Source organism: Tupaia chinensis, unplaced genomic scaffold (assembly GCF_000334495.1).
Source record: "Tupaia chinensis unplaced genomic scaffold, TupChi_1.0 Scaffold145814_1, whole genome shotgun sequence".
Lineage (NCBI taxonomy): Eukaryota > Metazoa > Chordata > Mammalia > Scandentia > Tupaiidae > Tupaia > Tupaia belangeri.
Window position 1 is genome coordinate 2089006 of NW_006205672.1, and position 25261 is coordinate 2114266.

At 50.1% G+C, this 25261-nt stretch overlaps 2 protein-coding genes across 6 annotated transcripts in view; both read right to left on the bottom strand.

The window, feature by feature from the left end:
* ECM1 (extracellular matrix protein 1) overlaps positions 1–3559 on the bottom strand; it is a 7092-nt gene extending 3533 nt beyond the window's left edge. The window contains exons 1-8 of one of the 3 annotated variants that reach the window (XM_027768271.1): positions 3364–3559; positions 1546–1608; positions 1369–1470; positions 1173–1250; positions 1001–1078; positions 829–909; positions 491–538; positions 19–214 (exon numbers count right to left, since the gene is read on the bottom strand). In XM_027768271.1, coding sequence (XP_027624072.1) covers positions 19–214; positions 491–538; positions 829–909; positions 1001–1078; positions 1173–1250; positions 1369–1470; positions 1546–1608; positions 3364–3433 — 716 coding nt within the window. In that variant the 5' untranslated portion in view covers positions 3434–3559. Of the gene's footprint in view, positions 1–18; positions 215–490; positions 542–828; positions 910–1000; positions 1079–1172; positions 1251–1368; positions 1471–1545; positions 1609–3363 lie in introns of all 3 variants that reach the window. The other 2 variants (XM_006168462.3, XM_014584184.2) reach the window with 2 other exon arrangements.
* A 447-nt stretch (positions 3560–4006) lies between these two features.
* Positions 4007–20014, bottom strand: TARS2 (threonyl-tRNA synthetase 2, mitochondrial). 3 transcript variants are annotated; one of them, XR_003547904.1, is made up of 19 exons: positions 19901–20014; positions 19411–19607; positions 18967–19090; positions 15989–16113; positions 15463–15580; positions 15273–15337; positions 14940–15018; positions 12406–12552; positions 12163–12261; positions 11676–11893; positions 11052–11214; positions 10718–10855; positions 10462–10539; positions 6709–6809; positions 6399–6500; positions 6176–6248; positions 5207–5321; positions 4726–4883; positions 4213–4334 (listed from the first exon to the last, which is right to left on the bottom strand). XR_003547904.1 is itself a non-coding variant. In XM_006168463.3 (18 exons), the coding sequence occupies exons 1-18, from the start codon at positions 19964–19966 to the stop codon at positions 4186–4188; spliced, it is 2157 nt and encodes a 718-aa protein (XP_006168525.1). In that variant the 5' UTR covers positions 19967–20013; the 3' UTR covers positions 4007–4185. The 3 variants fall into 3 exon arrangements, 2 of the variants coding, with proteins under 2 accessions (XP_006168525.1, XP_027624071.1); XM_006168463.3 differs by lacking the exon at positions 4726–4883 and having other exon boundaries at positions 4007–4334; positions 19901–20013; XM_027768270.1 differs by lacking the exons at positions 4213–4334; positions 4726–4883 and having other exon boundaries at positions 6399–6496.
* Between the last annotated feature and the right edge of the window lie 5247 nt (positions 20015–25261).

Here is a 25261-nt window from a genome sequence, read left to right on the forward strand (position 1 = left end):
TAGCCAGTCTGTGGCAGGTTCCAGGGGCCATAAACTACATGCTGCCGGTCAGGAAAGCAGATCTGGTTTAGATTGTCTGGAGAGGGCTGCCCTGGGGGGAAGCCATCCAGCCGGTGGCCCCAGCTCCCTCGGGACCGGCCCTGTTGGCAATGCTGGGCTGAATTCCATGACTCAGACACTGGACGGCCTTGGCGCATGAAGGGAACTGGCTTTTCTAGAGTGGAGAGAAGAGAGTATAAAGGGAGATCATGTGGAGGGATAGACAAAGGCTGGGTGAGTTGGGGTGACTGAACGAACTTGGGGGTGAAGAGAAAAGGATGGGAGGACACAGGGGAAACGAGAAACCAATGCATGGCTCTTCCTTTGCCATGGCTGACAGAAAAGGAAGGAGAACTGAGGCATGGAAGGTGTCTTTCTCTGCCCCAAATCGTGCCTGTCCCCGTGCTGCTTCTGAGCGCTAAAGCAGGGGGTGGGCAAAGCTGTCACTCACCCAGTCTCTGCCTGTCTCCGACGACCTCCTGCTGTAGAACAGGTGGATCTACTGGGGTAGGAGATAGAGAAGCCAAGATCATGTTGGGGGCGGCTCTAGAAGAGAGGGCTTGTTCCCATTCATAAACTCATCAGGGACGCACGTGAAAAACAAATGCTATTTTGATATCATTTAAGCACATAATGAAACAGGTATGATTTCCTCAGTTTTACAAAGATATGACAGCATGGACAGGTTAAGGAGCTTGTCCTAGGTTACACAGCTAGTGAGGGGCAGAGCCCCCAAGGCCCATGCTCTGGGATATGGCAGAGGGATAGCCAGGGGAGGGACTTGCTTACCTTCCTTCTGTTCAACCGGGAATCGGGGAGGGGGCAGTTCTTCTTGGAGGGGATGGGCTTCCTGAGGCAGAGGGGGAGCCACTGCCAGAAAAGAGGGAGGGCACAAAGGCTCCATCAGACGGGTGCCAGCAGGAGCCACAGTCAGAGGCAGGAGGGGAATGGCCCCACTCACCTTTCTGTTTAAAGGGGAGCTGGGGAGGGGGCAGCTCTTCTTGGAGAGGGTCACCTTCCTGAGGGAGAGGAGGATTCTCTGCCAGACAGGGGTGAGGGCACAAGGAACACAGATCAGACTGGCGTCAGCGAGAGCCACAGTGGGACAGAGGAGGGGACCGGCCACAGCTCACCTTTCTGTTCAACGGGGAGTTGGGGCGGAGGCAGCTCTTCTTGGAGAGGGTCGCCTTTGTGAGGCAGAGGGGGCTGCACTGCAGAAGGAGGAGTTGTGAGTAGCCCTCCCCTTCCAGTCAGGGCCAGGGGAAGGGGAGCGGCTTCTTCCCTCGGGTTAGAAACCTGAGGGTAACTGAGGGTGCGGGGTAGCCCTACCTTCACTCTGCCCCTCAAAGGGAGGGCCATGCTGGGAAGTGCCAGAGTGATCCATGGAGCGGCCTCTGGTCAGGGGTGGGGATGGGGGTGCCGCATAGCCAACTAGAGACAGGGGGAGACAGTCAGAGCCTACAGCTCCCGCAGGACTCCAGCCCCATGTTCCTTCCCCAGACTCACCTTCCTGAAGGTGCTGGACGAGGGGCTCCTGTCTCAGCTCCCTCATCTCTGGAGGCTCGAAGCCTGAAGGGGAAAAGTGTGAGTCAGGGCTGTTTTAAGGGGACTCTTCCTAGCCCTGAGCAAGGGATGGAGAGGCATGGAAGCCAGGACAGCGAAGACACAGGAAGCCCCTCTGATTGTACTTGCCCCCTGTCCTCTAACCCTCCAAACACCTAGACGGGCTGAGGGGCTCCCAGGAAGCCTGTGATATTCCTTCCTTTATCCTCCTGTGACCACACACACACACACACACACACACACACACGATAGAGACAAAGAGAGCGACAGGTACCCCCAATAGGGTCTCAGCACCACAATCCACCCCACCCTCGGCCAGCCCAGACCATTAGCACACATGCCAGGTGTGCTGAGGGAGGTCTCTGAGCGCAAACCCAGAACCTTCCCAGGAGGGTGCAGTGGCAGCATTTTTCGCTCTGCCACCTTCTAGCCACCACCTGCAACATTCTTTTTTTTTTTTTTCAAATAATTATCTTATATAACTTTATTTATTTTAATTTGGCCAGAGAGGAACAGAGAGAGAGAAAGAGAGAAAGAGAGAGAGAGAGAGAAGAGAAAGTCAGAAAACGAGCCACCAGGTGCGGGACTCAAACTGCAGTCAGCCATGTGAGTCCAGTGCCCTTAACCACCATTCTACCTGTTGGCCCACACACCCACATATTCTTTTTTTTGGGAGAGGTTTTTGCAATACGGTGTGTGTGCTCGCCAGAAAGACAGAGAGACAGAAAGTGGATGGGAAAACCACAATCCCCTCTCCATTCTCCTTTCAGGATCTTGGGCACGCACGCACACGCGCCTGGTAGGAGTTTAAGCCACCGGGTCCAGGACTCAAACTGCGGTTGACTATGTGGGAGTCCAGTGACGTAGCTATTATGCCATATGCTAGTCCCCCCTCCACCATATTCTGACAGCCCCAACTCTACCTGGTTCTCAGGTGGGCCTGAAGGGGGTGTGGCTTGTGGAGGTGGGAAGGGCTCTAATTTCCTCCATGGATGTCTTTCCCCTAGGCAGGGACTCCCCATAGCCTCTGCCAAGGTACTCCTCTAGCTTTCAGAGGATAAAGTTTAGGCTTTGAGCTGTTGGGCCTCACCTGCCCACCTCCTGCTCCAGGTCCTTGAAACATCTTTGGGCCTTCTGAGAAGTCTAGGTACCTCCCCTTCAGCTAGTCTCACCTCCCCATTAGTTTTGGGTCCCGACTGAGGACCCGGGGACCAAGACAGATCCTGGGAAAGGAACCCTTGTAGCTAATCTGCAGGCACAAGACTAGGAGTTCGGAGGGACGATGAGACAGGCCCTGCAGGGCACAGACTAGGCCTGTGGGCTTCCTCTCGACAGCTGCTGTCGGAGTGTTCTGTTCTGGCATCGAAGCAGGTATGTGCATGTGCTAAGTGGAGGGTGGGTCTGTGGATGACACCCCTCCCCTAGCCAGAGAGGGAGTCAGTCAGGGCTCTCTGGGCACCCTTCGTCCCTCCCTCACCTGCTTAACAGGCCCTTCCTACATGTCCTCCTCAGCCCGCCCCCGGCACCCCGCCCAGTTCTCCATCAGGCTCCTTTTGGTTTTGGCAGCAGTCTGCAGGAGGGCCTCCTCCTGGGCCTCTGCTCCCTGCCTCCATGAGAGGTGCCAGTGCCCGAGGCCCACCTTGGGCCTACACAGAAGCCAAATGGGGAGGCACCCTGCCGGCGAGGAGTTGTCTAGGATGCCTAGACTCAGGATGCCCACAGCGGCTGGGACCCCTTCCCACTGACCCCACCCCCACTCACCTCCCTCGGAGGCGGCAGAAGCGACAGCCAAACAGGCCAAGACCAGGGCCGCTCTGAATGTGGTCCCCATTGTGGGGCAGGACAGTCACTGGCCACCCAGAAGTGGGTCCTCTTGGGCAGTCTGGGAGGGAAGGGCTGGGCTGCTGAGCGCCTGCTGCTCTGGTTGCTGCTGTTGCTGTTGTGAACTTGAGGGCCGGCTCCCTCTCCTTCTTATATGGGCTGTCTGGGATATCTCCCGCCCTCCTCAGCTTCCTGCCATGACTCAGTCCCAGTCGCTCCTCCTCTGGCAGCCACTCCTCCCAAACTCACCCAGGAGGATCCTCAGAGGATTGAGAAGAATGGGGTGAGGAAAAGGGAGCATTCTCGTGACCCCAGGAGAAACTGATTAGAAAATCGCAGAGTAAGCAATGTTTGGCCCTTAGTTTGTGCCTCAGTTTCTCTCTTTGCACGCTGTGTTCTGTGGAGAAGAGATCTGACCATCTACTGCATGGGGAAACGGGGCAAGGGGCATGGGATGGCTACCTGAGGGAGAGGCCTAGGGTGGCCATTTACACTGTCCCCAACTCTCTTGGATAAAGGAAGAGGAGGTGGATGTGCATTCCTTTTTATGCCTCCTCTCACGAGTCAGAGATGAAGACACAAACCAGGAGCTTCAGGTTTATTTTTTTCATTTTTCTCTCCTCACATCCAAACAGCATCTCCCTGCCCCCACATGAGTCCTGGGGAGCCTGGGGGACTCCAGATTGGGCTGTCAGCTGGGTTGGAGTCTTCTCTGGTAAGGAAGGGCTCTTGCAGATCTTTGCCTCCTCTGCGTATGAAGCCTCAGAAAATGTCTTCAGCATTTGGGACCCTGGCGTTCTGTAGCTCCAGCAGCCGCTGCACGGCCTCAGTCAGGTCCCTCTCTCCAAGGCGGCGATTCTCTCGAGTCCGAATGTTCACTGTTCTCTTACTCTGCTCGTTCTGGCCAACCACTGCAGGGAGGAGAAGGGAGTCTGGGAATCTCAGGGCAAATTCATCCACATGGGGTATTTCTTTTGGCTATGCAGAAACGCGACAGAGCTGTCTTTAGGGAGGACCTATTTAGCTGTGCCTGCTTTTCCAGTTCCCTGTTCGCCTGAGGACATAAGGAAGTGCTCGCTTCCTTACATGCCTTATCACTTCTGCTCAGGGAGCCAGGGTCAGAGACTTTAGAATCAGCCAGAGAGATTGAAAGCCAGGCCAAGAAACAAACTGTGTGTCTACAGAGGTGGTCAGAGGGGGCAGAGGGCAGCGGAGGAACACACGAGTGCAAGCCCAGGACAGTGGGGCAGCCTGCTCTAATGCTGGCAGGGGAGCGGGAGCGTAAAACGAGAACCAGGTAACCTGGCAGAGGGGTTTCTGCTCCTTGTCTTCAAGACAGAGCTCTGAACCCCGCACAATGAAAAGGGCAGGAGCCAGGCACTGCTAGCCTCTGTAAGGCCTTTCTCCTCATCCCTCAGGGCTGTCTCCATCACATCCTTTGGGGCTGACTCCACCTAGGTCTAGAATAAACAAGGCTAATTAATTAATGCCCATTAACCCTTCCTGTCCCTTTCTCTCTGATGCGCCTTTGGTTAATTAACAGACACCAAGAGCTAGGGAGGGGCTAAAAAGAGGAAAACTGTTCTCAAGGTCAGAGTTGGGGGGTGGGGGTGAAGGGGTCAGGACTTCTGTAAGAAACCTGGCTCCTTCCCAGCTCAGGGAATGAGCCTAAACCAACCTGAATATGTGGATAATCAAACTTAATGGACTAACTAGGAACAAGAATGTAGAGGGTAGGCGGGAGGATGCAGGGCTGAGGTCCTGGGCTGACCTGCACACTCACCAAACTGAAAATTGTAGTGGGCGAGCTGGGCCCGGCGCACCCTCCGGCTGAGGGTCAGCCCAGAATTCGCATCCAGGTCGCAGACCAGTCCTGCGGCCCGCAGGCTCTGCTGTGCCTGGGACAGAGGTTTGGTGACAGGAAGTTAATTTAATGGAAGGCCAAGGAGCTAGAACAGCCTGATGCCATTCATCCTCATCCATCCCTCCTCGTCTGCCCCATGCTCTCCTGTCACTGACAACTCCTCACCTCACCTCCACACCCAGGTCCTTGTCTCCCTACCCCCAGCTTTATCTGCCTCCTCCTGAAGATGAGCCCCCAGCTCCTCCCTAGACTCGGCCTGCTTCTAGCCAACGCTCAATCCAACCAGATGCTCAACTCTGGTGCCACCCATATCCTCGATCTCTTTAGAAAAGATCAACTGTGCCTGGGACAGAGGTTTGGTGACAGGAAGTTAATTTAATGGAAGGCCAAGGAGCTAGAACAGCCTGATGCCATTCATCCTCATCCATCCCTCCTCGTCTGCCCCATGCTCTCCTCCTGTCACTGACAACTCCTCACCTCACCTCCACACCCAGGTCCCTGTCTCCCTACCCCCAGCTTTATCTGCCTCCTCCTGAAGATGAGCCCCCAGCTCCTCCCTAGACTCGGCCTGCTTCTAGCCAACGCTCAATCCAACCAGATGCTCAACTCTGGTGCCACCCATATCCTCGATCTCTTTAGAAAAGATCAACATTTACTCCAGCCCATGTCTGTGCCAAGTGCTTTGTCGGCAGGGCAGCGTTTAACGCTTGTTAATTTAATTTTCACAGTTTCTGCAGGGCAGGGGTCAGCGCCTTTCCTTGGTGCAGCAGCTGCCGCATGTGGAACAGCTGCTGTCAGGCCGAGTACTTTGGCTGCACCCCTCCTGCCAGCCCGCACGGCCTTTCCCCACTCCTGCTCCTGACCCTTCCCTTGTTCCCTGCTCCTCACCTCCCTGGCATAGTCCTCTTGCTCAGTCCCCACGGGGATGACTACCACCTGGAATGGGGACAGCCACAGTGGCCTGGATAGGAGAGAACAGAAGAGGTCAGATGATTCAATTGGGCTCTGGCAGAAGGGAGCTGTAGGGAGCAGATTTGAGGACACAGAAGATGGGAGAGGAAGGGGACAGGACCTGGGTGTGAAGGATTTGTCTGAGGGCCAGACGTCTCACCATTTCCCCCCACAGCTTTCAGCCAGCACTCCCAGCAGCCTCTCCACAGAACCGAGCACTGCTCGGTGAATGAGGACTGGACGCTCCAGGGCCCCCGCCTGTCTTGGAGAGGAAAAGGTGGTGGATAGAATGGCAGAAATGTCCCAAATTATGCACCCAAGGATCGCCTCCCAGGCTTTAAAAGGACTATTCAGCCCGCAGGGGAGGGCATGGAGGATTTGGCTCAGTCTTTCCTATTGGTGGTACAGGGGAGCCGTTCCCCTATCCCAGGGGCTGTCATGGGGAAGGGGCACGAGGCAGGGTTCTGTACCCCTTGAACTGGAGGTCAAATCTCAGGGGCAGCTGGAAGTCAAGCTGGATTGTCCCACACTGATGGGGCCGACCCAGGGCATCGCGGAGGTGCACATCAATCTGGAAGAGACAGAGGGGGCATGAGAGGAGCCAGAACCAGTACCCTCCGCCATCTGTGCACCCCACCCTCACCCCTCCCATGACCCCGGCTATCTGCAGTCACGTCACCCAGCCATATCCTACCCTGTTCTGCCTCTCTATCTCACACACCCTGGTGGTGGCCCACAGGAGCTCTCTCCCTGGCCTCTCAATCCTTGAGCTCATCTCAGAGAGCTTCGTCCTGGCACACCATGGCCGCCCTCCTCACCCTGCCGGGGCTGCGGCTCTTTGACAGCCCTCAAACCACTCTGACTATCTTTTTGTCTTCTGGCCCTTATTCCTGTTTCTGGCTCTTCCACATAGAGGGTCCTTTTCCCACTCCTACGACCCTCCCACCTTTGTTCCCCAGGCAGCTGTAACCACTCTCCCTAGTCCCCATGTACCATCCGTGGTTGCCACACCCACAGGGCAGAACCCCACCCGCCTCTGTGGCCCTGCAGGGGAACTGCCCAAAATGGAGGCTGATGCCACCTGGAAGTCACTGTTTCAAGACTCACCTGGATCCCTCATTGCTGCCAGCAATCTTCTGCACACCCCGGTAAATCCTCTGCCCACGCACCTCGGATAGTTTGGGCTTTCTCCCCACTCATCCCCAAACCTGGCTTTTTGTTTTATTCTCCAGAGGGTGCATGCACTCATAAGAGAATGCAGCCCCAGTGGGATGCGGTCACACTGCAATCCTTCTTCCTGCATTTCTCCAACCCATCAGGATTTGGGGCCCGTACACACACGCAGCAGGTGCTGCTAGGGCCAGCCATGGGGGATCTGGCCCCTGATGCACTGTGCTTGACCACTGTGCTACAGGACTGGCCTCTCTCTAAACAGCATCTCAGCGAATACTTTAGTAGGCTGATTTAACATGATACACACTTTATCACTAATGGCTATCTCTGTAACCTTCAGCACATTTTTTAAAAAGAATTATTTTATTTGATTTTATTTATTTACTTTAATTGACCAAAGAAGGACAGAGAGAGAGAGAGAAAGTGAAAAAGCAAGCCGCCAGGTCCAGGATTCAAACTGTGGTCGACCATGTGGGAGTCCAGCACCCTTAACCACTGCACCACCTGCCGGCCCCTCAGCACAGTTTTTTACTTTTCTGAATTGTTTTCCTCTTTACCTCTATAGTATTATTGCTGAAACCAATCAATTAAACATATTTTCATTATTTACTTTTCTGAATTGTTTTCCTCTTTACTTCTATAGTATTATTGCTGAAACCAATCAATTAAACATATTTTCATTATTCTTAGATATTTTTATTTAGGAACTATCATGTAGCAGCTAAATAAAAACTGTTGAGACAGACATTTGGGACACAGAAGTGAATAAGAAATACCTGAATAATGACCCCGGCACAGCGCACAGCAGCTCCTGAACACTCAGAGGACGAGCTGCTCAGTTTACCCGACAGTGTCGGGGCAATTCCTCTCTTCCTGTGTACAAGCCCCTCCCTGACAATGCTGCCTTCTTCCACATGCATCGTGGCAATGATCCTGCCCCCTACACCTCATGGAGAATTCCAGTAATTGAGACCTTGGGATGGACAATGCCTTGACTTCTGTCACACCTATAAACTTCCTCGCATCCAGCCCCCGCCATGCCTCCCACTCTCAACTCAATGGCAAAGGGACTCCTTTCTGTAGAGGGCTCTCCACCCCACCTCCAGCCTCCCCAAAACTTTGCTCTACTGTAACCTTTCCTTACAACTTCGACTTCTCAGACAGGCTCCCTCTCATCACATTTACACATTCTCATCCTTTCAATGACTTGGGCCCCTCTGGCTACTCTCCTTTGCCTCTTTTTTTTTTTTTTTGAGAGATTTTTCCTACAGGGCCAATGCACTGACCAGAAAAACAGAGAGAGAGAAAGTGAGAAATCCCCCCAGGGGGGATGGCTACGCTACAATCCCTTCTCCTCCATTCTCCTCTCGGGATCTTAGGCACGCACGCACACGCACCTGGCGTGAGTTTAAGCCACTGGGTCCAGGACTTGAACCACGGTCGACTACGTGAGAGTCCAGTGACATAGCCATTACACTAACTGCTGGTCCCCTCTCCTTTGCCTTTTTGTAAGAGCCAAAATTCTTGAAAGAGTTAGATTCATTCACTGGTTTCTGTCTGACCCCACCCCGAAACCCCACTTTACCAAAAATGGTCCTTCAAAGCCTAACAGCCTTTTTTCTGAATCCAACACTTTTTGGTCCTTTTATTCTCTTTTTTTTAAAAAAAAATTTTATTTACCTTTATTTATTTATTTTTTAATTTGACCAGAGAGGGATAGAGTGAGAGCGAAAGTGAGAAAGCAAGCCACCGGGTCTGGGACTTGAACCACAGTCAACCATGTGGGAGTCCAGCGCCCCCAACCACCACACCACTTGCCGGCCCCTCCCTTGACTTTTTTCACTGCTTCCAATTTGCCATGTGCATTTCTGCCCTCACCCAAGCCTCTGCCTATTCTCTGGCCTCCTGAAATCCCTCACCTGGCCAGCTACTACCTGCCTTCCAGACTGGAAAGTGATTCTGCAGTAAGAGCTTCCTGCTGCCCTGAGCAAGGCTAAGCCCCACCCTAATGCGCTCCCTTAGGACCTGCACAGCACGGACCCCATGAGGCCGACAACCCTCCTTACCTCCCACCAGCCCTCATCAGGCAGGGTCTGCGGGGGCAGCAGCAAACGTACTGCTCCTGGGCTGGCCCCATGGCACAGCAGTAATGTGCTGCTCTAGAGAGGTCAGATCCCACGTGGTGACCGTGACTCCGTTTCCCAGCCCACTGGCCTGAAACACACGGGGCACACACACAAGTGCCCCAAATCTGACAGACTGGAGGACTGGAGAGAGGGGATCATGACATGACCAGACCCTGTGAAGGGTGCTCCTCTCTCTTCTTCCCTCCTGCTCTCCCTTTCTCTCACTCTCAAATGTGCTTGGACACTCTATCATGCTTCAAGGAAAAAAAGAAGTACTGATCTTCTTTATAACCTATACAAGTTAAAAAAATATTCCTTGGGGCAAGCAGTTAGTGTAATGGTTATGTTGCTGGACTCCCATGTAGTCAACCGCGGTTCGCGTCCCGGACCCAGTGGCTTAAAAAACACACCGGGAGAATGTGCGTGCGTGCCCAAGATCCGAGAGGAGAATGGAGAAGGGATTGCGGCATGGCCATCCCCCCTGGAGGATGATTTCTTGCTTTCTGTCTCTCTGTCTGTCTGGTGAGCGCACGCACTCTATAGCAAAAAACCTCTCCAAAAAAAAAAAAAATCCTTGTATGTACCAAAATTTCAATAAAAGTAATGAAATAAAACACCCAGCTTGGGACCAGCATTTGCCGTAATGCCTATGTCACTGGACTCCCATGTAGTGGACCGCTGTTCAAGTCCCAGACCCAGTGGCTTAAACTCATGCTGGGCGCATGTGTGTGCGTGCCCAAGATCCCGAGAGGAGAATGGAGGAGAAGGGATTGCTGCGTGGCCATCCCCCCTGGGGGGGTGATTTCTCACTTTCTGTCTCTCTGTCTCTCTGTCTTTCTGGTGAGCACATGTGCCCTGTAGCAAAAAACCTCTCCAAAAAATAAAAAAAGGAAATAATAATAATAATAAAAAACCCCAGCTCACCTTTGGCCCATAGAAAGCACCGTCTCCAGGGTTGAGGTCCCAGGGTTCTCCGAATTCCTCCAGGGCCTCCTGGAGAACCTTTCGAGGGAATGAGATGAGAGGATGACCTCATCCTAGACTCCCTAAGCAACACACCCTGCCAGTCCCCGACAAATAGATCCCCTGGCACATGCCTCCAGCTGAGGACTCTGGTTACCATATCCCCCCGTTCACTAAAGCCTGGCTTTTCTGCCAGTGCCTCCTACCTCCTGCTCACCTGCTCAGCATGGTCCCAAAGGTCAGGCTCTCCCAGGAAGCCAGACGGTCGGGTGGACAGTGCCAGGTGGAAGGAGAAACCAAGGACGGCATAGACAGAGCGGAGGAAATCAAGACAGCTTCGGATCTCTGCTTCCAGCTGGGGCAGGACAGAAGAATGGGTGAGCTGTATGCTAGCTGGAGATTTGGGGTGATGGCAGTTTGGGGGAAACGGAGGACAAAAACAAAGCTAGTGAATTATAGTATATACAGTACAGAAGGTACTGAAGGCCAGGGAGGCTGGAGGGGAATGGAAGGTGGTCTAGAAACACTTTGGGGGAGCTGGGAAGGGTCACCTGATCAGGTGCACAGAAGATGTGAGCGTCATCCTGCTGGAAGCACCGCAGCCGGGTCAGTCCCCCTAGACTGCCAGAGGCCTCGGCCCGGTGCAGTGCCCCGAAGTCGGCTAGTCGGAGGGGCAGTTCCCGCCAGGATCTGGGCCGGTGGGCGAACATCAGGCTGATGAGTTGGGGTGGGGAAGGGTCAGGGCCACAGGGAGAGCTAGCCCCCGAGATGGCTCCTCTACTCTGTGCTGTACTAGTGCTGCGGCACCTCCCCCACTGAGTCCTACCAACCCAGCTTGCCAGTCTGAGCCCTGCTGAGTTTAGAAGCGAACTTCTCAGTAATTACGTAGCAGACACACAGGCATCATTTACTGCGCCTGCTCTGTGATAGCACTGAGCTGTAAGAGGACCTTAGAGAGCAACTCCAAGCCCCTGGCATTATTTCAAAGGAGACAGAGGCCGAATGAGGTACAATGATATTCCCAAATGCATGTGGTTAGCTAGAGGGCAGCCCAAGGTTCAAATCCCACATCTGATATTCTCCCCAAGGTGTTTTCCATTACTTAATACCTCGCAACCTGATCCTAGCCCTACCCTGGAAGGACCCGGGCCTCCTGCCCTCAGCCCGCAGCTCACCAGTGTGCAGGGCAGTTCATGGGCTTGAGCGCGAGTGTGTCTATAGGATGCTGGGTAGGGCAGTCGCTCTGGGAGCTGGCAGGCCTGGCAGAGCCTGGCGGCTGCAGGGCAAATATGTCTTCCCTGTAATGTTCCCAGTGCCCTGACTGTTCCCAGAGCTTTGTAGAAAACAGCATGGGGGTCTTCACCTCTGAGAAACCCCGGCGGGCATACTCAGCCTGGAGAGAAAGGTACAGACACAGAGGTCAGCATGACTGGAAGGCAAGGAGGCAAGAGGGTAGCTGTGTGGCTCTCCTGGGCTCTCACGCTGAACACAGCCACGACTCTCCCTGCAGATCATACCACTGTAGCTCCCTGCTACAGGTCACCAGCACTTCACGAAATGTATGTCTACACTCCCTACCCTGTCTTTCAACCCAAACGCCTTGACCTCTAGGCCCTTAGCCCCTCCACAGTCTTCTTTACCCTGGCCTTGGGTCCTCCTTACCCTGATAAAAGCCACCAGTGCATTATACACCCGTGTCCCTCGTGGCAGGAAAAAGCAGCTCCCAGGGCTCAGTTCATGGAAGAAGAAGAGCTCCTGTTCCTGGGGTCAGAAATGGAAATGGTCGTTCAGGGGCAGATGGGAGCTTCGGAAACCAGAAAAACAACTGATGGAGCTTCTCTGACCGAATCTCCTCCCAAGCTCATGATCAGATTCCAACCGTCATCGCCATCCCGGGCTCCGTACCTTCCCAATACGCCGGTGGTCTCGCAGCTCTGCCTCCTCCCGCCACGCTTCCCAGGCCCTCAGCAACTCTGCGGTGGGAAAGGAAATCCCAGACACTCTCTGCAGCATCTCCGGGGCTGCTGAAGACCTCCACGAGGACGACGAGTTCTGTGGAGGACCGAGGTGACCAAAGGGAAGGCGAGATGACCAAAGGCACCCAGCTCTCCTCCAAGCTGGGTCTGAGGCTCCGGGTGCAAGCATCAGAGCACGCCACGTGACAGTGATGCTACCCACCTCTCACTCCTCCTCCCTCTATCACCCGCAGGATGGACCTGTCCATCCTCTAGGCACCCCTTGCTGAGTTTACAGCCTTAGGAGTCACTGGACTCGACTCCTACGCCTCCAGGGTGAGCCTCATCTGGCCCCGCCGCTTTCTCACCATTCTCCCTACCACCAACCTACCAGAAGCCAGGTGCTCGTTAGTTCCTCCCCTTCTAATCGACCACTGCCCTGGAGACTGTGATCTGAACCTCGGTCAAATGTCAGTCTACCCCTCCTCTTAACAATATCCTACAGCTGCCGGAGTCAGCATTTGATGCCATATTCTACTCCTGGTCACATACAATTCAAATGTCTCTGCTTGCTCTTTCCTTTAATAATAGACCAATATGAAACAGATTACATTTATAGCACTTTTAACCCTTCCTCAAACATTTTCTTCTGCGTTAGTTGATTTTCATTGTTTCTATGAAGTGGATTAACTGGTAAAACAGGAATTAATAGCCTCGTTTTATACTGAGGAAAATGGATACAGAGACTTCTTCAAGGCAACACATGTCATTAGTGGCAGAATGAGGTGCGTATAGAGGTTAGGCTTTCAGTTTAGGGCATTTTGCTTAAAAAAAAGCCCGCCCCCTTGCTCCTGAGTCCTCCATCATCTCATAGTTCACCTTGTCCAGACGGATTTTTAAAAAAATTTTTAAATAATTGTTTAACTTTATTTACTCGAGTCCTCCACCATCTCATAGCTCACCTTGTCCAGATGGATTTTTTAAAACAATTTTTAAATAATTGTTTAACTTTATTTACTTATTTTAATTTGATCTGAGAGGGACAGAGTGAGAGCAAGTGGGAGAGACAGAGAAAATGAGAAAGTAAGCCACCAGGTCTGGGACTCAAACTGTGACCGACATGTGGGAGTCCAGTTCCCTTAACCACCATGCCACCTGCTGGTCCCGACCAGGCAGATTTTTTTTAATAAAAAGGATGCCCTTTATTTAGGGTATTCTTAGAGGTTTATTTGTGTTTGTTTGTTTGTTTACTTTAGGACATGTGCTCATCAGAGACAGACAGGGAGAGACAGTGAGAGGGGTGAGAAACCACTCCCCAGGGGGATGGCCACACTGCAATCCCTTCTCCATTCTCCTCCTGGGACCTTGGGTACCCATGTACACACATTTGCCATGATTTTTAATCCACCAGGTCTGGGATCTGAACCACAGTTGGCCATGTGGGAGTCCAGTGACATAACCACTATGCCATAGGGTATTCTCCTGTGTCTGTTGACAATGTTCACTGTCCTCCTGGAACATGCCCTCTCTTTCCACAGAGCCTTCCATATATGACCCTGTCTAGGCTGCTCACATCTTACTGCTCCAGTCCCCTTAACACTGATGTCAGACTAAGAAACTTGACAGGTCACAAGTGGTATGGTGGTTAAGGTTCTGTACTCCCAGTTTGAATCCTGGACATGGCGGCTTGCTTTCTCTCTCTCTGGTCAAATAACAAATAAATAAAATGTTAAAAACAAATGGACAGCGGGACCAGCAGTTAGCGTAATGGCTATCTTGCTGGACTCCCACGTAGTTGACCGCAGTTCGCGACACGGACCCGGTGGCTTAAACCTCACACCGGGCGCGTGTGCGTGCATGCCCAAGATCCTGAGAGGAGAATGGAGGAGAAGGGATTGTGGCGTGGCCATCCCCCCTGGGGCGTGATTTCTCGCTTTGTGTCTGTCTGTCTGTCTGGCGAGCGCACACACCCTATAGCAAAAACCTCTAAAAAACAAAAACAAAAATACAAATGGAAAGGGACCAGCACGTGGCATAATGGTTATGTCATTAGACTCCCACATAGTCGACCATGGTTTGAGTCCCAGAACTGGCGGTCTAAAACTTGCACAAGGTACGTGTGTGTGCATGCCCAAAATCCTGAGAGGAGAAGGAATTGTGGTCTGGCCATCCCTTCTAGGGAGTGATTTCTTGCTTTCTGTTTCTGTCTGTCTCTCCGGTGAGTGCACGTGTCCTATAGCAAAAATCTCTCTTAAAAAAAAAAAAATGAACAAAAAAGCTAATTGGCTTCTGGGCCCTAGCAGGGTGTCTAGTACCTGCCTTCACACTGGGGGTTTCTAGAACGTGTAGACTAAGCATCTCTGTCTATTTCTAGATTCTTCCCTCAGAGTAGAGAAGGGGCTGGGAGAGAGCACCTTCTTCCTATTATTCTGCTTTCCCCTGTGAAAATAGGAACCTCAGCCTCACTCTGCCCTCACAACTGACCGTCAGCAGCTTCAGAGCGCCAATCTGTCCGGTGTGCCGAAGGTGGGGGCCCCGGCAAAGATCGACCAATGTGCCACACCTGGGAGAAGAAGAGACGAAGCCAGTTAATGGATTGCAGGCTCTTGAGCTTTCCATTTTCTCCCATCTGTGGCCTCTGGCTAACAGAAAGAGGTGGTGAAGAGTAAGGAACTATTCTACAGAGAGAAAAAGCAATGGCATGTCCTTTTCTAGAGTAACACAGTTTATCTCCTGTCTTCTCTCCCTTGGCTCAATTCTGGCCTTTTGCGTGCTTCCCCTCCTCTCCCTGTTTCCCTTAATCTTGACGACTCTCACCCATATACTGTTGCTGTTGGTCCTGTTACTTTCTCTTTGATCAAGTGAAGCTTAAAGGGGTTATCCTGGAAGAAAGCAAAGGGGAACAGTAAAGATACGCTTTTATTTCCACAAAGCTGTCCTTGGAGTGAGCTCCCCCTTCTCTGTGCCTCTGAATCTTCTTTCAAAAAATGTCATCTCTCCAGCCCACCTTGAAGAGCTGGCAAAGCTGATCTCGGGAAGCTTCTAGCCTCCGGAAGGGTTGAGCAGCAGCTGTAAGCTCCTGGCAAATACGCTCCAAAACAGGCAGATCTGGGCCCTGAATTGTCCTGGCAAGAGGAGAGTTAGTTAGCTTGTACCCTCTAAGGAACATCACCTGGCTGGCTAGGGAGCGAAGTCCTGACCTCTAGGAAAAGTCTAGAATTGTTGGAAAAGACAAACAAACTTAAAAAAATATATAAATAGGAAATCGGCAACAGATTTTACATTTGGAGAAAAAGGTCTACATGTGAAGTTAGAAGCTGAGTGCTAGACATCTGGACTGACAAAATTAGGAATTCCTGAAGGCTAGAGGTCAGGAGAGGAGGGACATGGATAGTGGAGAAGGTGCTACCAACATTATTGTTGAGGCGTAGAGGGGCTCTCCCCTCATCTCCCCCAAATTGAACATGTTCAAGGTGCCAGAACTGAGCCTCAGAAACCACCCCAGAATCATTCTCCTTTTTTGCATTACTCACCGCTCCCTTCCCAGGAAGAAATCATGGTAAAAGCCAGATTCTGTACTTGGACCTCGGCAGAGAAGGGCACCTAGGAATTGCTCAGCCGCTGCCCCCAGAACATGGGTGCTGGAGTGCCAGAATACCTGGGTTCACAAGAAAAGAGCTCAGGACTTCATAAACTTCTCCCTCAACCCATAGATCTCTGATCATTTTCTCAGTTAAGCTGGTGGGAAAAGCCGTCTGGCTCTAGGAATAATTACCACAAAATGGAAAACCCAGACTGGAGATGACTACTAAATCGTAAAAAGTTAAAAAAAAAAAAAAAAGATTTAACTGAAAAGAAAGCAGAAGGCCAGCAGAAGCTCCAGCCCTGCCCTCAGTCCTTAGAGCTTCTTGGTCCTGGGACACAGAAGCAGCTAGTCAAGTCTTCTTTTGCTGCTCCTTTAACCTCTTAGGGCTTCAGAATAAACTATATTTTCTAAATAAGAAGTAACTGTGATTTCTGATTTACATTTATTCCATCTTTGTGGAGACAGTATGGTTTTTCAAAAAGTATGCATATAGTGGGGCTGGCAGGTGGCTTGGTGGTTACAGGTGTTGGACTCCCACATGGCCAACTGCGGTTGGAGTCCTGGATCTGGTGGCTTGCTTTCTCATTCTCCCTCTCTCTTTCTCTTACTCTATCCCTCTCTGGTCCAATTAAAATAAATAAATACATAAATAAAGTTAAAGAAAATAATTCTTAAAAAATATGCATACAGTGTATAATAATCATAAGAAAGATTTAGATATATTCATCTTCTTCAACACTAAACATTAGAATAAACTATTGGGGGGCCTGTAGGTGGTGTGGTTGAAGTGCTAGACTCCCACCATGGTTCAAATCTCAGACCTGGTGACTTGCTCTCTCACTTTCTCCCTCTCGCTCTCTCCTTCTCTCATTAAATTAAAGAATAATAATAATGGGGGCCAGCATGGGAGTCCAGCACCTCTAGCTGGCATGGTGGTTAAAGGCGCTGGACTCCCACATGGCTGACTGCAGTATGAGTCCTGGACCTGGTGGCTTGCTTTCTCACTTTTGCTCTCTCTCTGTCCCTCTCTGGTCAAATTAAAATAAATAAGTAAACAAACAAATGTAAGTTAAATAAAAATAATTATTAAAAAATGAATACAATTTTTAAAAAGAATTATTGACCCAATTTATTTATTCATCCATTTATTTTAATTTGATCAGAGAGAAACAGAGAAAGAGATAGAGAGAGGGAGGGAAAGTGAGAAAGGAAGCCAATAGGTCCAGGATTCGAACGCTGGTTGGCCATGTGGGAGTGTCCAGCACCTCAACCACCATGCCACCTGCTGGTCCCAAAATGAATAAATTTTTAAAGAAGAATAAACTATTAGGGGGACCAGCAGTTAGCATAATGGCTATGTCGCTGGACTCCCATGTAGTCGACCACAGTTTGAGTACCGGACCCGGTGGCTTAAAATTCACGTCGGGTGCATGTGCGTGCGTGCCCAAGATCTGGAGAGGAGAATAGAGGAGAAGGGATTGCGGTGTGGCCATCGCCCCCGGGGGGTGATTTCTCGCTTTCTGTCTCTCTGTTTCTCTCTGTCTGTCTGGCAAGCGCACACGCCCTATAGCAAAAACCTCTCAAAAAAAAAAAATAAATAAACTATTGGGTTGTTAGAAAAGTCATGATGCATTTTGCACAGAAACATACAAAAACACATCATGACCTTTCCAACCCGATATCTTTCTTATTTCTTCTTATTATTAATTTGCTAAAGGGCATGTGCACTCACCAGAGAGAGACAAAGAGAGAAAGCAAGCTGCCAGGTCCAGGACTCAAACCACAGTTGGTCATGTGGGAGTCTAGCGCCTTAACCATCACACCACCTGCTGGCCCCCAGATGGCCTTTTTTTCTACCCTAGGAATAGTCCTTTTTTTTTTTTTTTTTCTGAGAGGTTTTTGCTATAGGGCCCATGCACTTGCCAGAAAGACAGAGAGAGAGAGAGAGAGACAGAAAGCGAGAAATCACCCCCCAGGAAGGATGGCCACGCTGCAATCCGTTCTCTTCCATTCTCCTCTTGGGATCTTGGGCACACACGCACACGAGCCCGGCATGAGTTTAAGCCACTGGGTCCAGGACTTGAACCATGGTCAACTACATGGGAGTCCAGCAATATAGCCATTACGCTAACTGTTGGTCCCAGAATAGTCCTTTTTCTATCCTAGGAATATAGTGTAACTATTTCTCTAGGGGTTGGCCACTATCTATACATAGATGACATGGAAATTCCATGTTTCTGGATCCTAATAGACAAGGTCTGTTACTTGAACTGACATAAAGAAGACAAAGTGAGGAGGTGGCCAGGTTGTGTGCTCAGTTGTGGAAGCCATGTTAGAAATGAATATATAATACAGATGACCTATAATGCATGTCCTTAAGAACCAAGGGGATTGAATTAGCGTATTATCCTTCTGTTTTCAGCTTATTATCTCTCCCTTGCACTGGCACAAATGCTATTTGCTTAACAGACTGAGGCTAGATAAAAACTTCTGCCGGGACCAGCAGTTAGTGTAATGGTTATGTCGCTGGACTCTCATGTAGTCAACCGCGGTTTGAGTCCCGGACACTGTGGCTTAAACTCATGCCAGGCATGTGTGCGTGTGTTCCCAAGATCCTGAGAGGAGAATGGAGGAGAAGGGATTATGGTGTGGCCATCCCCCCTGGGGGTGATTTCTTGCTTTCTGTCTCTGTCACTCTCTTTCTGGCGAGCGCATGCACCCTATAGCAAAAACCTCTATAAAACAAACAAACAAAAAAAACCTTCTGCCCTAAATTTCCAGTTTAGCCAGGAATAGTCAGATAGTCTAGATAGTCTGCCATAGGTCTTCCTCCCAATTGTAAATGCAGAAACTGAGGCAAAAGAAATACATGCTAAATTTTTGGCTTCTCTTAGCCACTGTATCTCTAATAAGGAAGAAACTTACAGCTTTGCCTTCTGGGGAATCGAATGTCAGAAATTTGAGATCAGTATCTGCCTCCAAGGGCCGCTCCAGATCATAAGGTTCTCCATTCACTTGAGCAGCCACTGCAGTATCTGCCAGTGTTGAACTTTAGCAGCCGGGGGTAGAAATGAGGAAAAAGACAGGGTTATAATCTACAGGGAAGGGAAAGATCAACCTCTCAGATGTACTAAATTTACCATGAGGAAATGAGTTACCAGAGCAAAAGAAACTATCATTTCTTTTCCCAATGGATGTCAGAGGAAGGGCAGCGATTCAAACTAATGCAGATAAAAACAAGCCTCAGGAAAGGCTATTTCAGTGGGGATGCAGTAGAAACAAGCAGACGAAGTTTTCTTCCCGGCTCAGGTGCAGAGGAAGTAAAGGGACAGAATGATAATCCTGTCAAGTACAGGATGGGCCTGGTACCTGATCTGCTGGGCTAGCTGGTAAGGAGTTGTGTTCCATGCCACAGCATCCACTTTCTTGCCTCCAGGAAGAAACACCTTAATACTCCGGGCTTCCTTCTGTGCCACGCCTGCTAACCTCTTTACCTGAGCAGCCCACAGCTCCTCAAAAAGGCCAAGCCGCTCCGCCAACCAGTGTGGAGGGGTCGGCACAGCAGCCTGAGGGAAAGAAAACAGGAAGTAACACCATTTCCTGGGATTGGGGAGGGTGAGATTTGCAGCCTTAATACCAATCCCTAGTCTTTAAAGAAAGTGGGTGACAGAGGACCCTCGGCTGGGGCCCTACGCGGCTCTGGGATCCGGACCGCTAACTGGCAAGTGTAGGCGCAGTGTAGCCCTGTCCAGGGGAACCGGGGTGGGGGGAAGTGGCGTGCGGATGGCTTGAGAGCCTACAGTTCAGGCTTTGGCTGGCCTGGGCCCAATGCTGTTCGGAACTTGGGTACCTCACGCACCGTGTGTAGCCCGCAGGCTTCTAATCCCAGGAGCCGGAGTCGCCGCCACCTCTGACATAGCCCCATGTTCCTTCAGACCGGTTCCTACATCCTCGAACCACACTCCCCATTGGCTTTTGACTCAACGAGCTGCCTGCCTATTGGTGAATACAGCTGCCACTCCAGCCTGGCACCACCCCCAGGAACTCCGAAAAGGCACTCCCTACACAGGCCGGCAGACGTGTGAGTGGTTCCGGGTGACCGGAAGACCGAAACTGTTACACACACCGGCAAACTCGAGACCCGGGGCGTTTCAGGGAAAGCCGAAAGTAGCAATAAGGTGTCACGCGGTTTTGAGATTAGAGATAGAACTCTTGAGAGCTAGCGTGGGAGAAAAAGAGACTGCAAATAGTTGTCAGTAGTTTCCCTTTAACCGTAACATTTTATCTCACATAGTCTGTACCGCAGGTAGAAAATTAAGAGCACAGATTTTGGAATCAGATTCAGATGTAAATCCTGAACTGCCATTAACTATATAATTCTGGGTAAATTACTTAAATGTCGCTAAACCTCAGTTTTTCTCAGCTACACAAAACGGGAATACTTGTATCGCTCTCAATTATGGAGGTTAATTTTATGTAAATCCTCTAGTACCGTGCGTGCTATGTTGTAAAGGGCAACAGCACCCATGAGCTATGATAATAAATGGGTATAACAGCTGTAAGGCTGGAACAAAGGATCTGAGAGGTCACTTCTTGGAGTCCATTCTCTTGGTGCTTAAGAGGGACCTCAGAAGCCTCTTAATCTTACAGATGAGGAATTTGAGGTCAGAGAAGGCAAATGACTTAAGGCTAAACACAAAGTGCTGATACTGGCTTTTTTTTTTTTTTTTTTTTTGGAGAGATTTTCACTGTAGGGCGCGTGTGCTTGCCAGACAGACAGAGAGAGACATAGAGACAGAAAGCGAGAAATCACCCCCCAGGGGGGATGGTCACGCCGCAATCCCTTCTCCTCCATTCTCCTCTCGGGATCTTGGGCACGCACGCACACGCGCCCAGCGTGAGTTTTAAGCCACCGGGTCCGGGACACGAACTACGGTCGACTACGTGGGAGTCCAGCGACATAGCCATTACGCTAACTGCTGGTTCCCCTGATACTGGCTTCTGAAGCCAAGTCGCATACTCTTCTACCACACCATGCTTCGTCCAGTAATAGTTGGCCTCCAACCATCTCCCCCTTTACCTCACAAAAAGGTGCCTTATTGCTTTTTGCTTCTCATTTCCAATGCAGCTTTTTTCTTTTAAGAGAGATTTTTGCTATAGGACCAGAGAGACAGACAGAAATCATCCCCCAGGGGGTAATGGCCCACGCCCAGGAGTCTAGAACTTGAACCACTGTCAAATATGTGGGAGTTCAGCGACATAACCATTATGCCATCTGCTGGTCCCATTCCATCCTAGCTTCTAACATCCTTTTATCTTTTCTCTTCTTTTCCTGATACACTTGGTTAATTTTACACACTAAAAATAGAAACCTGATCAAATTTTGTAGTAAAATATGAGGGAAATGAATGTGGGGGCAGCCAGGAGGCTCTCAGTAATTCCCATCAGTGCCCTCACCTGGAGGTGGGGAAGGTTAGAGTCGGTTCTCAAGTGTCAATGGTGATTGAATCTAAAGAGCTGTAGAGGAAGAGCATCAGAGAAAGCGGTTTATTCTGTTTCCAGAGAGGCCGGAGGTTCTGACAGGGAAGGGCGGTTGATCTGAGTCACAGGACCATTCTGAATCTTGTCTCCATCTTCCGGTATGTTAAACACTCTGGAATACAAAGAGAAAGAGACAAGATTGTGGGAGAGAAAGATTTCGTGTTTCTGCGTTTTCAGGAGGACGTAGGCATTCAGAAAGGATGACTGAAACCTTTTCTCATAATTCTACACCAAAAGGGTCAAGGGAGTATTATAATGCAGGCAACAAAATAGCAGGTACTCAATAATTACTGAAATAAATATGTATCAATCACCATATTGGCCGAAAGCTCCAAAGGATACAGAAACTGACAGTTCTTTACTCAATCTACCCTGTCCTCCTATTAGGATAGTAGAGGGACATGGAATAAGTAGGCTACCCTGAGAGGGCAGCTCCCTACACTCACCCCTCAAACACTTACTGACTGCGTACTATGTGCCAAGTATGAGCTGGGTGCCGAGCGGATGCCGATCACTCAACTCTCACGTCATCACCTGTGTAACTTGTGCGTGGAGGAAGGAAGGAATGTAGTTATCCTGTCCCCTGCAGCAAGCAAGCAAACTCTTGTAGCTAAAGGCCAATGCATCGACGACTGGTTCTTCTACAACTTGGGACTTGGCCACTACCACATGCCCCAGCTGCAGGCAAGTTCCTCCTGATCACACCAATCCCTAAAACTTCTTGTTGCCCATCCTGCCCCTGCCCACCCGGATACCACTCACCGTCTATTGTGTGCCAAGTGCTGCAGCTTCACTCTCCTGCGATCCTAGGGTGATCCTGTCAAATAGTAACTATCTGAGGCTCCCTTTAACATGGAGGGAAATGACCCTCCATCAAGCTGAGCTCCAGTGTCTGAACTCCAAAGCTTGTGCAGTTGATGCTAGGCTGTGCTGCCTCAGGGGCCGGGTCAGTCATGATGCCTCATGTTTGGTAACAGCTCCTTTTTTCTTCTCCGGGTTATGTTACTTAGGTACTGGTGGCCACAGAGGCTTTTAATATATGGTAAAGAGATGGGTCAATAAAAAGCCAAGAAGTAGTGTCTTTCACTTTTCTCTACCATAATAAAGGAAAAGAAGTGTAAAGGAAGCATTGCTAGATTTCCACAGAGGTGTAGAGAAAAGGGAATCCGCAGTGAAGGGTGTCCTAGATCCTAAACTGTATGTTAGAAAATCCTCAGCTTTTTTCTGCTTTAAGACTAGAGACCTCAAGTTAGCTAAAGCCCTGGCTGAGTAGTTGTGTTTGTTTTTTGAGAGGTTTTTGCTATAGGGCACGCGTGCTCGCCAGAAAGACAGAGACAGAAAGTGAGAAATCACCCCCTGGGGGGGATAACCACGTTGCAATTCCTTCTCTCGGGATCCTGGGCAGGCACGCACACGAGCCCGGTGTGAGTTTGGGCCACAAGGTGCGGGACCCGAACCACAGTCAACTACATGGGAGTCCAGCGACACAGCCATTACGCCAACTGCTGGTTCCAGTAGTTGTTTTTATAGCTCTTGACTGTATGTACCAACACTGTCCATGGAAGGGAAAATACATTTTCTGTATTGTCATCAGGGTCAGCACATGCTTCCACATCTACACTACTCTTAGAAGCAAATTTCCCCATATTTCCCTGCCCTAAAAGAGGAAGAAAATATACCAGAGGTAAACAAGAGAAACTTAAAAAGGTAAAATGTATAAAGTGTTATGTAATTGCCATCAAATGTGTTTGAGACCCAAATGACTAAAAACACAGCAGAATTGGCAGGCAGGTTTATATATATGTTTAAAATTGCCCTTAGTAATTTAAGTAGAAGACCTAGGATGGGGCTAAGCTTTAATTTTGCTTCAATATGCTAGAGTGGGAGGAAAAAGTCCAAATTTCCTGAATAAAGAAAGGGAGAAAAGCTTCCTGCCAGGGGCATGGTAGGAAATTGAACTTTGGCTTTGAAAACAAAAGACTTGGTCTTACCTAAAATCTCTAAGATCTTGGTCTTACCTCAGATTCCTTTCCCTAAGACTTTTGAGTCTGCAGAGTAGAAACCAGGACATACTCATGCCCTCCCATCCCAGTCTGAGCCTCTTTAACAACCTTGACTTGTCAAGGCTGGAGGATGGGGAGGGAACAGGGAAACCCCTCAAACACAGTCAGTGCAGGGATGTATCAACTTAGGTTTGATACAAAGAAAGAAAGAAAGAAAGAAAGAAAGAAAGAAAGAAAGAAAGAAAGAAAGAAAGCAAGCCAGCCAGCCAGCCAGCCAATTACTCCAAAAGGAATTACATCCATAGGAAACAGAATAAAACTATTTCTCAAGAAACAAGATTTCAAATGAATCCCTTAGTACCCCTGACTGCCCTGGTCCCATTGGCTCCCAGCCAAGGGGAGGGGACAGAGGACCTGGATGCTGTCCATCTCCACCCTTTCTGTCCATCACTGGAACTAACCCAAGAAAAGTATAGGAAGTTTCAGATCCTTTCTTCTCTCTTCCACAAATCATGTGGCAAAGGACTTGAGTAATTCATAAAAATAAGGGGCTACAATGGGGATGAAGGAAACAAAGTTGCCAGGATACCTACTTTGCTATGAACTGGAACAGGTCCAGGGTGAACTGGTTTAAGCCAACACCCTTTTGAGCCAAACACAAAAAACGGCATTTGTTCTCTGTTGGCACTGCAGTGCTAGGTGGCCCTTCCGCCCACATGTTTTCTCAACTTTTGACTCTTGCCTAGGTGAGGACAAAGGGGATGGACAAACAAACAAAAAACGGAACCCCAAGGTTAACTGCAATTCTCAATCTCCAAATAAATCTCAGCCTTTTTGTCCCATTCCCCTAAAACTTAAGAAAAACAGTCTTTCAGTCCCCCCCCCCAGTGACTTTGGTATTTAGTTTTCCATTTGCTTCTTTCCTTGAAGGCATGTGCTTCTCTGTGGGGGAAGGGAGAGCCGGATGTTTACTTAGGAGCCAATCTCTTGCTGATGTCCCTCGTCTCCGCAGCCTCAGTGAGTTATTATTCAGTGATTGTGAACATAGCTGCTCAGACTTGTCCATACAGTTACTCATGAACAAGTATGAGACACACCCCAAGACCCACTCTGATGGAGTCTGTGGTGCTACGTCTACTACACCCGGGGGTAACCCGTCCAAGCTATACAACATTGGCTTAAAGAAAACGTAGAAGGAAGTTAAGCATTTCCTCTAACGTGCTCAGAAAGACCAGTGAGGAATTCCATGAGCTTCTGCCTCCTTGGGGGTAGAGATGGGAATCAGGTGGGTAGCAAGGTCTCAAGAGAGGATAAAGGAAGAAAGGGTGAGCATGAGTCCAGCAGCAGCCAGCTCGGTGGTGCAGCCACCCGCTGGGCGTGTTCCCAGGCTGCTATTTCTGAAGTGCCTAGTGACACACGTACCTAGCTTTGTGTAATCAGGGCTGCTATTTAGAGCCATCTACCCTGCCGGTGACCTAGGCCTGGCCCAGATGCAGTGACTATCCCTCTTTGCCCCTTTAAGCCAACATTCCATTTATTAGGCCTCACCGGGTTATGAAAAAGGGATGGGATAAGAGAAGGGTTAAGTGTGGCTGCTGCATGACAGATTGACAGTACTAGGGAGGGGTGATGTGGGAAAAGAATTGCCTATCAGGATCCCTCCTGCCCCCCCCCCC